Source organism: Nestor notabilis, unplaced genomic scaffold, assembly GCF_000696875.1.
Source record: "Nestor notabilis isolate BGI_N333 unplaced genomic scaffold, ASM69687v1 scaffold22, whole genome shotgun sequence".
In the NCBI taxonomy this organism is placed as follows: domain Eukaryota; kingdom Metazoa; phylum Chordata; class Aves; order Psittaciformes; family Psittacidae; genus Nestor; species Nestor notabilis.
Genome location: NW_009918501.1, coordinates 22649 through 38386, shown reverse-complemented (window position 1 = coordinate 38386; position 15738 = coordinate 22649). Strand labels below are relative to the sequence as shown.

Sequence of the window (15738 nt, the reverse complement as noted above, 5' to 3'; positions counted from 1 at the left end):
CCTTCTAGATAATGAAAATACAGAGCATGTTATTAGCAGCTGGGATGAGAACTGCAATGCAGTCAATACTGCCCCCTTTCTTTAGTAATTAAAGACAGTTGAAATATTTGGAACAGTTGTTCTTGTAACTTGATTTTTTCATTTGATCCATCAACCCCAAGTCTCACATGTTAAGCAGAGCAGAGTCATTTGCCCTTCTATGGCTGAGATTAAAATTCCCTGATTGATGGGCTTGCACTCTTTCTTCAATTTACAGAGACGTTCACCGAGTCTCCGCTCTGAGTCTTCACTGGAACAGAGTTTGCGGATTACTGTTGGTAATGACCGGTATTGCATTGGCACACCAGAGCGAAGGAGGCTGCCTGATAGACTGGGCTCACCAATTGATAACCTGAGTGACAGGTATGGTCCTCTGCAGATGGGGGTTCAAGCATGTGAAACAGTAGGAACATGGGAATGGCTGTACTGGGTAAGACCAAACATCTAATTAGCCCAGTGGATGCCTAGGGAACAAGGGTAAGAGGGCAGGCATGTAGTGATGCTTCCCTGGAGTACTCCCCCAGCCTCCAGCAAGTTGTGGTGCAGGGGATTCCTGAACAAAAATAGCTTCCTGTGTTCACAGTAACTCTACATAGATATTTCTTCTCTGATTTTTGTCAACTGCTTATTAAACCCTTATAAACTAAAAGTGCCTGGAGTATATTGTGGGAGGGAGCTGCTGCTTTTGACATTTCACAGCTTCAGCCACCTTCTTCTATTTCTTATGAACCTACCTAGTCCTGACTGAAAGGAAAGTTGTTCACAGATAGTATAAAGCGTCAACTTTCTAATTTATTGGGAGGAATAATCTACTTCCCTGATTTTTGAGAATAGTCCAGAAGAAAGCTCTGGTGTAACTTGAAGAAAATTTATTATTTTGACTTCAAAAACTGCAGAAGACAAGTGAACATAGTTAGTTTCATACATGATAAGTGTTAGAATTCCTAGGATCCCTTGTCTGGAATTTGAGAGAAACATATTTAATGAAGAGATGTCTTTTATGTTAAAAATACTGCTGTGAACAGTGAAGTATAAATATTAGTAGATACTGATGGGAAATCTTTGTCTTCTTTAGGAGAACAGGTATAATCTGGCAAAAGAAGTAAAATCAGAAGACTTTGTGCAAATGAAATAATTTTCTTTGTCTTGAATTGTGAAGATGGCACAGTTTGTGACCCAGAACATACAATTGCAGTTTCAGGTCAGGCATAAGCATCAAATGCAAAAAAAAAAAAAAAAAGGCACTATAACTTCAATTTTGATGCAAATATCCCTAACTGGTAAAAAAAATAAAAAAGAGAAAGGGAGAGAAAGAGGGAAGTGAGCAGAATAAGTGAATTTCCTGCATTTCTCAAGCGTAAAGTTAAGTTGCAGCAGGTGCAGAAAATCAAATGAGAGTTTGGGTTTCAGTACTGTCACTTTTATGCCTTTACCTCAGTTCTCCTGGGATCAGTGTTCGATTTATAAATCCCTTGTGCAATCTGCAGTGTTCTGAATTAAATGAGTGCATATGCCCAGGGAGAATACAGAGGTTGGAAGGAGCAGGAAATGGTATTTAGGAGAACTGGCACTGCTCTGGCACATTAAGGACATGCAGGGCTGGGGAACGGGTGGTGTGTGTGTGTGTGTGTGTGTTTGTCCCATTGCTTCCTTTTCTCCAGTGAGGTTTTATATATAACCTGTTTTGTGGTTATGATGCATGGTTAGAAGTAACATCAGCAGCAACGGGGTTTGTTTTAACATAAAAGTGAAAATGATGAACTTTCTCTCTGTTACAGGACCTATAGATGTAAACAAATGGTCAGAATAGGCTCCTGAGAAGGATAAAAATAAGTTGAATCAGAATGAGAATAAGAGGAAGTGAGACCGTGTAGACCGCAGTTTTTAAGTGGCTTCCCATATATTTGTAGTGTAGGTATGCAAGAACTCAGTGTGATTTACTTTTTTGTTTTTTTTTTTTTTAAATCTAGTCTGTTTATGCTGGCTGCACCTGTCTGACTGGTGCCTACTGTCCAGAACCTTAAAGTGTGTGACAACCAAGTGATCCCTTAGCTTTTCCTAAATCTTCTAGATACTATTTCTGACTTCCAGATTTCTTCACTGTTTAGCCGTTTGGGTTGTTTTGAAAAGACACTTTTATTTGGTTAAGAAAATTGTTTTTCATGGGTTTTTTTGGTCATGTATTGGTTTTCCCCTCTGAGAGGCTGCCTTGATACCAGGACACTGACTTTACATCTATCACTGAGCTTTAAAGTAGCCCTTATTGTGAGTCATCATTCGGTTTAATACTGGGCATGTCACATTCTTATTTGGCATGTGGTTCATTCTCATTCTCATTAAAAAAAGAAAAAAAAAAGAAAAAAAAAGAAAAAAATTAAAAATAGTGTTTTCGGAACATGTCTTTTCAGCTTTTGGAGCACGTAATTCTGAATTTAGTTATACTCAAATATTTTTGCTAAGTACTCAGAGATTTCAAGCAATCTCTTTTACAAATTATTCTCTGTAATTTGCAGGGCCTTGGAATGGTAAGAGGTTCATTAACCTATAAAGGAAATAAGATACCAAAGATGGAAATCAGGGATGCTTTTGGATTCTTCTGCAGCAGTGGATTATCAGGATGCCCCAGGAGAGTTTCTCAGGGGGTGTGTGCATGTGCAGGTCCATCCTAAACATCTGGAAGAACCTGCCCCAGGTTTCTAGAGCAGCTTACCTCCTGTGAATTTCTAAGTAAGCATACCGAATGCTGCTGGCCTGTGACTTTAAGGTCACCTAAGTGGCTTCAGTCTTCTGTTTCAACAGATTAGTATTTTTTTGTGTTTGTTTTGTATTCCAAAATCTCGGTCTGTTAAAGTGAAGAATATATCTTATCCCTCTCCCTGTCTTCCATCTCTCCCTGCGTCAGTATTTTTAAGACATTTTGCTACTATATGAGCTGGCACAAGCTATACAGAGCATCCCACCAATACATTCATCTGAGGTTAATCCAAAAAATTAGACCGTATTACTTCAGAGATGTAGTCTGTATTAAGCTGTGTTCTGAAATAGTGGGGTTTTTTTGGCATAATATCAAGAGTGGCAGTTGGTTTGAGCTTGAACAGCTCATCTGACTTCCTATTCAAAGACTGTGTGTTAAGGTGGAGTCCTGTTGGTTGCTGTCAGACTTTTATTTCTGTTTCTGCCTATGTAAATATATATGCCAAAAATTAATCTACCTTACAGTAGTTGTAGTTCTCTGAAGCACCATGACTACGTAATCTGTGGTCTGTTCTCTGAAACTGAAAATTCTAGTAGTGGATTTGTGTGGTGAAGGAATTGGGATGGTCACAGTGGTACCACCTTGTATTCTCTCTCAGGGGTTCAACAGCTTGTAGTGGACACTGCTGGCTAAAACCACCCCTAACAGTTAAAAGGGACATATCGCTGTTGGATTTTATTTACAGAAAGTGTACTTCAAAGAATCACAGTTTCTGGAAGGCAAGTAATCCCTTTCCTCACGTCTGTATTTAACCTTCAGGTTTTAAATTTTCATTTTAGCTGTTCAAAGTGTATTTGGAACAGCTTTCTAGTTGGAAATATAGTAGGTTTGCCGTTCCTGTCTTTCCAAAGTATGATTAAGTATTCTTTCTGCTTTGTCACTGCAGTTAGAGCATATGAATTGTAGGTGACATCTGGCAAGCATTTATGCAAGTTATTTCACAAAAATCAGCTGAAGTTATATGGTGAAATACATCTGTTACTCCACCAGGTGTGTTCATGCAGCTTGTATAGGTCTAGCAGCCTCTCAGAAAAGGTAACACTGGGGATAGATGTAACTTTATGTAGACTGTAAACAGCATTTATGTATTAAATTTAATTCTAGCTACTTTTTAGGTATTTTCGTGCTTTTGGAGGGGGTGGATGTCATAGTTTGCTGGAAACTGGAAAGATGCCATCTAATACTTTGGATACTGGCATATGCCATATTCGCCTTAAAAGATGTGTTGGACTGGTAAAGCATCTAATTACATACAAAATGCTTTGGTATTATTCAGGTTAGAGATAAAGTACAGTTTTATGTTTGTTTTGCTTTTAAGAATGCCGATGTAAACTATGAAAATACTCAAGAAAAAGACCTTGTCTATTTTTGTCTGTTATTCTTCAGCCTGGTGACTTTAAAAACTGCGGTTGTAATTCATGTGCAAATATTTTTGAAGATGTAGTCTGGCATGACTTGATTTGCCCTTCTCAGATCTATAGAAGGTCTTTTCTGAGTAGGAGAAGGTGATTTTTGAGTATTCAGGCAGTATATAGTTTATCTCAAGTCGTTGTCTCAGTCACTCAGGAAAGACATTTCTGTAGGCTTTCTGTCCCATTGATTTCACTTAGGGAGCTCATTTTCTTACAATTCTTGGAGGATCTTGCTAGATTTTTGAAATACCTGTGAGTAAAACCAGCAGCTGGTAATTTTAAAGTGGTTTGGTTTGCTTCTATCAGATCTAAAGAACAGTCCCAGAAAAGTTCTTAGGGGTGGGGAAAAAGAGCTTAGTTAAAATAGTACTCCTAAATTGAAGGTCTGGGCAGGAATCAGTCCAAAAGAAGATACTCTAAGAGATGTAGCAAGTTATTTTGATGTTGTGCCAGTTGCGTGTCTACTGTGTATAATAATGCACCAGCTGACACGAAAGAATGATGCTGTTACATTTACTATCCCAGGTTCATAGATATCAAAAAATGTGCTTCTTTTTGGGTATAGCAATTAATGTGACAGTCCTGTCTACGGATCTGTTGCACCAGAAAACAGTGCTAGAATTTGTGGTCCTTGTCCACAGCTAAAGATAAAAAGAGGATCTAGTTGCTTTGCCAGTTTGAAAGTGAATTATGCCTTGAATAATTCATATGAAATGTGACCTTGGCGTTTTGCTGGGCAAGGTGAGGAAAGGGATTGTGGTCTGAAATATGATAGTAAGGGTTTTTTTAAAATGTGTAGTTTTTCACCTTCACAGAAATAAGGCCATCTGATCAATGTTTCAAGGCTCTCCTTCTGCAGTATGAGTTGAAATGTTCATGTCATTGTGTTTGCAGGTGACTTCCTAGGAGGGATGTATAGTACCATTAAAAATAAGTCTCCTTCTCTCCCCTGCCCTTTAAATACATAAGATGTTGCTTCTCTTTAGTGATGGTGGTGTTATTCTGAAACTGATTTGGAAATTTCTTACTCTGGAATAGGAATAAGACTTAGTTTACTCTGACTCAAGTACTTAATATTTATTCTATGCTTCTCTTACACAGGGATGATATGGCTGATGGTCCAATATTCACTAGAGGCCTCTCATGTCCTCGAGGCCTTGAGAGATACCCATCACATGAAGAGCAACCTTCAAGTCCCTTCATCATGAGACATGATGAAGACTACCGCAGTCGAGATGTTTTTCTCCATCGTTCAGATTATAGTCCACATTATGGTCGTCGAGAAGAGCTGCCTCGTGGATCTGATAGAGATGGTGATAAACTCAGGAAATCCTCCTACCCGTTGAGGCCAGAAGAGAGGGGACGAGAAATAAAGCGTCCACGGTATGAAAAAGATGAGAAGATGCATGGTGTGAGTGGAGAGCATCAGGGTTTCTCATCAGGAACACGAAACTATCGCAGACGAAGCCGTAGCCGCAGTAGAAGCCCAAGCCCATCGTACCTGAATGAAGAATTCCGAGAGCTTGATCGTGCAAGACGGAAAAGAGAAGAAGAAGAGCGTAGTAGAAACTTGAATCATGATATTTCAGGCAGTGGTTATGTGATCCCTGGCTTGACAAATACACTACAGACTTCTGAGCCTCGGTATACATATAGGCCTGAGGAAATCCCATCCATGCCAAAAAAATCTATTTTGAAGAAACGAGTGGAGATGGAAGTAGAGTCTCCTGTTCAGGTTTGATCTCTGTCTGTATGTTTCTACTTAACAAAACAGTCACTTTATGATGTGAGCGTTAGTTTGATTTCCAAAATAGAAACCCCAAATCTTTATGTTTTCTTGTCTTCAAGAGAACAGGTATCTTTTAGCAGGCCTATACAAGTTAGGATTGCATTAGAAACTTTAAACAGTGAAGACATTTAATCAAGAATCATATATATATAAAACCTGAGACAGAATAAAATGTCTTTGTTGAAATTCAGTCCAGGATGCTGATAACTGGGCCAGCTCTTATAGAAAAGCTGAGCCTTTTTGTACCACAGGCAGTCAGGACGCTGATCAAAGCTTTCCACCTGTTACAGTCCCTCTTTCTTTTTTATTTATTACAGACATAGAGAATTAGCTAATGCATCCCCAGTACCTCTGGCTGAAAACATCTTTGAGTTTCCTTATTTTTATCCCATTCAGACTGTAGGCTGGGATCGACTGTATTTAGTTTGTACCCAGGCTATATCAACTGAGTCTCAAAATGTGAGCAATGGAAAGATACGCAGTTGCAACCACTGTGTTAAATTGACTTTTCTTATGATCTACCGTATCACTTTTGACCTTCCTGTTGTACTGATCAGTGTTGGTTTGACAATGACGTGTTTGTCTCAGGAGGTGCTCCAATACTGAGGATCCCATCCTATACCTATTTTTGGAAATGCTATTTAACATGGCATTAATATGCATATCTGAGGAAATGACTGGGAATAACCCCAGTGCAGTTGATTTACCTGTCTTAAGGTGATGAAATCCTATTTGTCTGTGATTAAACTCAAAGTGTAGCCAAAATTATGTTACGGGGTTTCAGTTTAAAAGTTTCAGTTCTTAGCTTGTAAAAAAATAATGAAATAAAATTATGATTTTGTGTATTCTCTGAGATAAGCATTCATTGCTGGACATGACATTCCAGAATCGCTAGGCAACTTGTTTTGTAATCGTTTGTTCTCTTTAAATTGTATATTGTCTTCTCTAACTCTTCAGAGTTAGAACTCGATAAATTAGTATGTTCCTTTGTTCTGTGAGGTGCACAGTCACCTCAGAAGGTGCTGTAGTAAGTAGTAATGTCTCTGTCTTTCAGCCTGAGGGCTTTTCAAGCAGTCTGGCTCCCAGCAAGGATCTTCCTCTTCTTTCTAGTCATTCATCTTTGTCCCAGAGCAACGACACTGCTCCTTTTGCCTCTGAAGTGGAGAACTTTCTCAAAGGGTTTAACAAAGACTCTGTTGTAGACTCTGCAAACAAGGACTTGCGTGATGGTTTATATGAATGGAGCCCCCTTTCTGGGACTCCCAAAGATTCTTTCACTTTTGAAGAGAAGTTTGGAAGCTTCTTAAGTCACAAGGAAAAGGTAGAACCCAAGTCAGAGCCTACTGATCGCCCTACTGACTTCCTACTGCCTCATGAAAGGGCCAGTCAGGATGGCAGTGGTTTCTCCCGAATTCTGGGCATGATGGCTGATTCTGTAAGTGCTCAGGAGAAGAGGAGGCGTAGTTTTCCTGACATTGAGGATGAAGAGAAATTTCTTTATGGCGATGAGGATGAGGACACCAAAACTGAATCTCTCCCTGTTCAGAAGCCTCCAGTGAGTTGTGGCAATGAGATAATAAACCAGAAAGTGAGCCCACCTCCTTCTCCTGCTCCAGCTGTCAAGCTGGATCCTTTAGAAGAGCCTAATGCTGAGTATGCGAAGATCCATGACTTACTCAAAACCATTGGACTTGACATTGGTGTTGCTGAAATTGGAAAACTGGCTGTTCGTACCCAGGAACGCCTTCATGGCAAAAAGCTGGCGTCTCGTTCTCCTGATCGTCGCTCTTCAGATTCTCGCAGACTGGACCCTTGGGACTTGCGTCGCAGCCGAAGTGACACTCGTTCTCCTGAGTCAGGCCAGCAGCGCTCAGCATCACCTCCAGTCTCTTTCCAGCAGTCTAAAGATGCATGCTCTCTTCAGAAGTCAGAATATATTAAGAACAAGCCAGTGGGACAGGATATACCTCCATGTGCACCAGAACAGTCTCTTCCTCCTGTCTCTCTCATACCCTCAGTTCCACCAGCTCCTGCTGGTTTGCCGCCTACACCCACTTCTGTTTCTCAATATCAAATTCCCAACTATTCCCAGTTCACTCCCACTCAAATGCCCCAAAACTATCCACCTCCCACAATGGCTCCTCCAGGATACGATGCATATGGGCACTATATGGCATATGCAGCCCCTGGCTGGACCATGTACCCCCCTGCCCAGCAACCTAATCCTACGCTGCCAGAAGCTCATGGTCTTCTTACTATGGCTATGTCAGCGAACCCCACGCGTCCCAATCTCCGAGTGATCGAGACAGTCTCTATGGGAAAGGATGTCCCTGATTTAAAACGAGATGGTTCAGTGCTTGTTCATGTCCCTACCACTCCTGCTCATTCCAAAGTGCCCCTTCGTCTGTCTTCACACCCTCTCAAAAATAACACAGAAAAGATGTCAGATGAGAAAAACCGGGCAGCTCAAAAGCAGAAGGTATGTTACCTATTATTATATAGCAGAATAATGTTGGACTACTTGATTGCTGGGGTAGAAGCTTTTCCTATCCAGGTGTGCCTTTTTATACCTGAGTGGCTCCAGTTTAAAAACAGTTGGACGAAATTTCCTTTTGTTAAAGTTTTCTGTGCATTTGTCTGTATTACTCTGTGACAATTAAAAAAAAACAACAGGAGTTTAAAATGCCCAAAATTTGGTCATACATAGGTTATGGCTGCACAGATTAAACCAAGCACAAAGTTTAAGCTCTTGGGGCCAGCCAGAATCTTGTTAGAAGAAAAACACATGGTGGCTACAGTTTAGGTTTATTGTGCTGAGCTTAAGGTATTGAAACACCTGAAAATATCTAGATATATAAATATGTGAAGGGATAGATAAAGAAGATGGAGCTGGACTTCTTTTGGTGGTGTTGTCTAGTAGCAGGACAAGAAATGGTGGGCACAAACTGAAACACAGGAGGTTCCATCTGAACATGGTACAATAATACCATGGTTATACCCGTATTAGACATTCTTAAACACATACTAAAGAATTTTTTCATTCAGATGTAATTTTCCCTCTACATTTGTGTTAATCATCTCTTACAAGAATAACAAAATCAGAAGAACTTAAGGGAAACTGTTCTTTACTTGGTGTTAATGTTTTCCTCTTCTAGTTACTTTAATTTGTATGGAGATTAGAGACTAGTGGGGAAGAATGTATTTTGAAATAGGAAACTGTGGGCGTATAATTGTCAAAGGACTGGAAGAGCCCTGAGGGTTTTTCGGGTTTTCAAACTGGTTTCCACTCAGTCATCGTCATTAAAATAAGACCATAGGATGATAGAATGGTTTGGGTTGGAAGGCAACTTAAAGATCGTCTAGTTCCAATCCCCTGCCATGGGCAGGGACACCTTCCAATAGAACACATACTAAAGAATTTTTTCATTCAGATGTAATTTTCCCTCTACATTTGTGTTAATCATCTCTTACAAGAATAACAAAATCAGAAGAACTTAAGGGAAACTGTTCTTTACTTGGTGTTAATGTTTTCCTCTTCTAGTTACTTTAATTTGTATGGAGATTAGAGACTAGTGGGGAAGAATGTATTTTGAAATAGGAAACTGTGGGCGTATAATTGTCAAAGGACTGGAAGAGCCCTGAGGGTTTTTCGGGTTTTCAAACTGGTTTCCACTCAGTCATCGTCATTAAAATAAGACCATAGGATGATAGAATGGTTTGGGTTGGAAGGCAACTTAAAGATCGTCTAGTTCCAATCCCCTGCCATGGGCAGGGACACCTTCCAATAGACCAGGTTGCTCCAAGCCCCATCCAGCCCGGGCTTCAACACTGCCAGGGATGGGGCATCCACAGCTCCTCTGGGCAACCCGTGCCAGTGCCTCACCACCTGCATTGTAAAAAATTTCTTCTTAGGTCCAATATAAATCTACCCTCATTTAGTTTAAAACTGTTGTCCCTTGTCCTATCACTACAGGCTTTTGTAAAAAGTCTCTGTCTTTCTTGTAAGCCCCCTTTAGATATTGAAGGGCCACAGTAAGGTCTCCCCAGAGCCTTCTTTTCTTCAGGCTGAGCAATCTCAACTCTCTCATCCCTCAAATAATTTTCATGGCCCTAGCAGGTCGATGTCTTTCTTGTGCTAGGGGCTACAGAGCTGAGCACAGTACTCCAGGTGGGGTCTCAGGAGAACAGAGTAGAGGGAAAGCATCACCTCCCTTGACCTGCTGGCTATGTCTTTTGTGCAGCCCAGTTACAGTTTGCTTTCTGAGCTGCAAGCACACATTGCCAGTCATATCTAATTTTCATCTACATATGCATATCTGCATTAGAGATATTCTTTCACTGTAGCTGTGCTAATGATATATTGTGCCTCTAGATCTGCTAGTAGAAGAACAGCACATGACAGAGGCTGGAAGCTTTTTGCCTACTCAGTGATTATATCACACTCCTGAAAATCAGTCCATGGAAGGATGGACAACTGAATCCAAGAGAGGCTCAGAAGAAGTCACTTTAAATTTTTGGACTGAGATCACCTCTCTGCTTTTTTTTGAAGTGACTTAAAGAGGGGTGCTTACACAAAGTGCAACACCAGCAGATAAGTGAGCTTTCACTGCTCAACAACTATACTGGTAGAACTCCTTCTGGGGCTTTTTCAGGGCAGGATCTATGGATCCTGCCCACATCTACATTGCCATAGTCATAATAATACTCTAGGAAAGACAAAGCCTTGGGTCATTTGTTGTTTGTTCAAGGAAGGAGTCAATAGTAAGCTTTAAGAACATTATGAAAGTTAAAAAAATGGGACTTGTCTCTTGAAAAGTGAAGCCAAGAAGGAAATTAAAAGTTCTTTAGCATAAGGTTTCCTTCTGTGAGAATCAGTGAAAACCAGTGAAAAGCAGATTTGTGAGCTCCTCATGCAGTTTACCTTCCTGAACAAGAACCAAACATCATCCAGCTGTTTCCTTTCAGACAGTTATGCCTGCAAAATATGAAATCTGGTGATACAATTATGGTCAGATTGAAGCAGAAGCCTAAATAATAGCTAAAATCAGCCAAAGTCAAAGCAGGAGGAAGGACGAAGGGCTGTGAGATCTTTTGTCACTGATGGAACATGGTAGCTGCAGAGAAACTGCATGAGCTTTGGAGAGCTATTTAGCATGATCTTGCTTACCCCTATAGAATATAGTCAGCTGAGCCTAAGTGTCTTGGGAAATGGTGCAACAAAAAAAGCTATTTCGGGGAATACGCTGCCCAAAACCAAAATCGCCTTCATATAGGGTTGAAGCATGAGCGCATGATACAGTTACCTGAAGATGCAGAAGAAGAGGTGTATTTGTGTTAGAATGCTCAAAAACACAGAGCAGTGGTCTGTGACTGGCAAACTGAGGTCCTGCTGTCATTCTTTCAAGACTGATTAACTTGTGTTGGGAAGAGAAAAAAACCCAGTCTGCTTCCAATCTGTTTAGGTGATAGAAGAGAGGGAAAAACTGAAGAATGAACGGGAAGCACGGCAGAAGAAGCTTTACTATCTCAAGACTGAATTGGACAGGCTTCGTAAACAACAAGGTACAGTGCACACACCACACACACCTCTCCCACACTTTTTTTTTCCCCACTAGGATGTATCACAAGTCCTAGTACCTGCTAGGAGATGTGAAGACCGAAATAAGAATAGTCTATAGCTTAGAACTAATATTTTCACACTCTGGGCAATGCAGAACTCTTGAGGAAACTGTGAGTTAATTTCTATATTAAAATTATTTATGTCAAAATTGGGCTGTTACACTGAAGCAAACAGTTGCTCTTGCATCTTCTTTGGCAACTTGACAAGTTAAATGAATTGCACTTTGTGCATTTTAGTGCTTCTTTAGAAGAAGTGGGAAATGGTAGCTGAAGATGTCATTATGCCGTTCAATTTTTTGTTAATCTTACTTGGAGAAGGATAACTCCTATCTAGACAGAACGAAATTTTTATTTTTAAAACTTTTGTTTGGTCCAAGAAAATAACTACTTTCCGTCACCTTTGGAAAATGATACTTTCAGGTTAGAATGTAGGATTAACTTCAGCTTGTTTGGTCACGCAGGGAAATAGTGATAATTAAACTGATTCTCTCTCTTGAGGATTATGATGCCTCTGTTAAGAGCTGTGTAACAAGACAGATACGGTAATGCTGTACTTGAGAGTCAGTTCCATCTTTACAACTTCCTAGTCAAGATTTAGCTGTAATATTTTATATTAGTATTTTACTTGTCACTGAAATAGTTACACAGATCTTTTCCTGTTGCATTTCCAACTCTTCTACTTCCTTGATTGGCTCAGGAGAGATGTTGAGGAAAAAACGTCGTGAGAAGGATGGACACAAAGACCCCTTGTTGGTTGAGGTGAACAGACTACAAGAGAATATTATGAAGGAGATTTCAGAGCTGCATAAAGAATCTGATGCAGCTGACAAGAAGCAGTCTGAGCTCGACAAAGTAGCACAAATCCTGGGGATTAACATATTTGAAAAACCCCGGAAACCATCTGTGGAAACGAAAGATTCCTCAGAGAAGAACAGCAAGTCAGAAAATGCAAAAGGTCTAGAAAAAACATCTTCTTCCAACAAGGTAAAATCTTCTGGCTTGCGTGCTGATGATTTTCCACTAAGAGAAGAGGGCACTGGGGAGACAGCTGCTCCTAGGCATTTACGAGGGGATCATTTGATGTCATTTGTTTATCACATATCATATGCTGGTTTTGATGGTGCATGCAGGTGAGAGTCAGTCTATCAGTGTTTATAATTTCCCTCAGGGTTTGTGCAGTTTAGTACCACTTACTGGTTCTGATCTTGGTTTTGCTGAGGTGTTGGTTGGATTGAACAGTAGCATGAGTGTTTCTAGCTGTTCAGTCTCAATGCCATACCAGGAGGACAGGTGTTTTTTCTCTACAATATTGCTGAAACGGCCTGTCAAGGAGGAATGTTTCTAGCAGCAGAACTCTCTGCAAGTTTGGAGCATGTTGGTCTTCTCACTAGGTGATGATATTAACAAATCAGCTTAACATGCTTATTATATACGTGCTGCGTCTTCTCTCTTAAGAAATGTCACTATGCATCATTATGGTCTCTCTGACATGGTCTATATTAGTGAGTGCTGGATATATCAAAACAGGCTTATTGCATTCCAGAAGATAATTTTTACTTTGGAAGTAGTGTATGACAGTAACATCTGAAAGGTTATGCATGTATTCAGGACATTGATTATCATGCTTTTCAGATATTTATTCAAATATATAACAGAAATAGCTGATGGGAGATGGTAAATGCTTTTTGTCTAGACCTTACTGTATGTTTTTTGCAGAGAGGAAAATCTGTGTATCCTGTAAACTTTTCTTTATGCTTCATCCTGGTCTAATTCAGAGAACTCATTAGATGTCTTTCATTTTAAGGCTTGTTTTTGTATTTTGTTTTTGTTGTTTCTTGAAACATCACTGAAGTTTAGTATTCACTTACTTTTACAAATCACTTGCTTCAGTCACCACATTGTAAAGCTAAAGTAGACAACGTCTGTTAAATCCTAAATTGCATTAAGTTATATTGCTTTCTTTTGTTGAAATATGGCATGTGTGAATGTATTTTTAATTATTTTAACTTTAATTGTTTGTATTGTCCAAACCCATAATGACTTGATCCCCTTTTTATGGTTCCTTATTTTAACATGGAAAATACTGAGTTCTGGCCAGGAACATTTGATACTTTCAGATATCTGTAGGCACGTAGGACACTGCCTTTAGTGTCTAAGATTCACCTCATAATTCTGATTGTTAGCTTTTTTAATGAAAAGAAATATGGTGCAGGCCTTTTGACACTGAGATTGGTTGACTCTGCCAGCCTCATGGCATAAATGTAAGCCTTTCTGCTTATTTGCAAGCTGCCTTGTGGTCCCTTGCGGCTGAACCTGTGTCTGTGTGTTGTAGTTATATAGTGCAGAGGTGAGCCTTGGACTAAGCAGACAAATCATTCCTTCTGGGCTCTAAATAGCAGCAAATAACAAAGGCATCTTTGAGCTGGGGTTAAGTACAAACTGGGTTTAAGAGTTGACTCTCACCTACCTATATGAGAAACACTGCCTTTTTAAAGTTCTGATGGAGACGATAGTATTTTTATAGGATATATTGGGTGGGTATATGTCTGTAAGTAACATAAACAATGACACTTCTTAGACATCATGAACATCCTTCCATGCATTTCCTGCAGATCATAAGTTGATACCCTCATTGTTTGAGAGTATGTCAGCTTTCCTATGTTCTTGCACACACGGTTTCTGCAAATATTCAGTGGGTCACTTCCTATTCTGCTACCAAGATTGTACTGGGATATGGGTATCTGTGGGGTACATAGTGGCCTGGGTGTCTCTTCATTGTTTGATTTACATTGTATGTTGTGTGGGGTGGTTTTAATAGCAGCGAATCTATTCCTGTTTATCCAAAGGAATTTCAAGTATGGCAGATATTATTTAAGAATTTTGAATCTGCTTAAGTAAATTTGTTCAACATGGATAGTGAATAACTTGGAAATCATGCAACCAACTCGGGTCTGCTAAGTTAACATGCAGATTGGAAATAATATAATGGGGTTTTCAGCCATTGAAAATGTAACTCAAACCTCAAACTACATCTAGTACTATTGTAATATAAATTAGCAGGTCTCATTAATAATCTATATCAGGGATTACTTGTTTTGCTGTTCTGCAGTGTTAGTTTAGTATTAATTTTGGGTAGAGTCTTGAAATGTTTGTGTATCACTGTATGGCGTCTTTCTGTACAAATTAATGTAGGTGCAAATATCATGTGCTTAAATTGCAAGATGCTTCACCTTACATACTTGGGTAATTAACAAAACACCATCTTCCTATTATTGCTAAGAAACAAGCCTTCTGAAGAATTCAGGAACTCTCAAGTAATCTGATAAAAGTACTTCTAGTCAACCAGTTCTTACTTTTTTTTTTTATTTTGCTTTCATCCAAGCTACTTTTACAGTAACTTCTGAATGCTTCTAAGGGAACCATTTTAGGTCTTCTGGGCGCTGTTTGGCTAGTATTGTAAGTTGGAATTACTCAGATCTTTATGTGAAACCCATGAAGTGGGAAGGGTGCATGCTGTAGGGAATTTGTTCATTTGGTTCCTTGATTACCTACAACCATCCAGCCATTACATCTGGGAGCCTTATTGGAAGTTCTTCACTGCGGCCATGCAGCGTCTTAGTCGGCAGTACCAGCTCTCTGAAACAGAGGAATTAGCCTGGGCCCTGAAAAGCAGGTGATACATATTTTTATTTTTGGTATGTGTGGCTTCTGCTGGAGGCAGGTTCTGAGTTCTAGAGCATTATGTATGCCCTGCCTTGTCTTAGAGAAGTGTTTCCTTTTGTTCAATTTAGGAATCAAAAACTGCTAATGAAAAATCCAGAGGTAGAAGCCCGAAGCCAGCAGAATCCTCTTCACAGTCCTCCAAACATCCTTTCCAGCTGGCCAATATTTATGAATATTATGATGCAGGGAACCACTGGTGCAAAGACTGCAATACCATCTGCGGAACCATGTTTGACTTTTTCACACACATGCATAATAAGAAACACAGACAGGTATGTTGCAGGCTTCCTTCACTAAGTGCATTTCATATTGCTATAAATATTAACACTAAAACATACATCACAGAACTACATTTTACAAGCGAATCTGAAGTAATAAATGAACTCAAGAATTTGCTTATC

General features: G+C 39.7%; 1 protein-coding gene across 1 annotated transcript in view; it reads left to right on the top strand.

Annotated features, from left to right (window-relative positions):
• Positions 1–262: 262 nt before the first annotated feature.
• The window catches only part of ZNF318 (zinc finger protein 318), a 20994-nt gene continuing 5518 nt past the window's right edge, over positions 263–15738 (top strand). The window contains exons 1-6 of the mRNA XM_010009728.1: positions 263–402; positions 5308–5941; positions 7050–8474; positions 11458–11557; positions 12312–12598; positions 15406–15609. Coding sequence (XP_010008030.1) covers positions 5315–5941; positions 7050–8474; positions 11458–11557; positions 12312–12598; positions 15406–15609 — 2643 coding nt within the window. The 5' untranslated portion in view covers positions 263–402; positions 5308–5314. The remainder of the gene's footprint in view (positions 403–5307; positions 5942–7049; positions 8475–11457; positions 11558–12311; positions 12599–15405; positions 15610–15738) is intronic.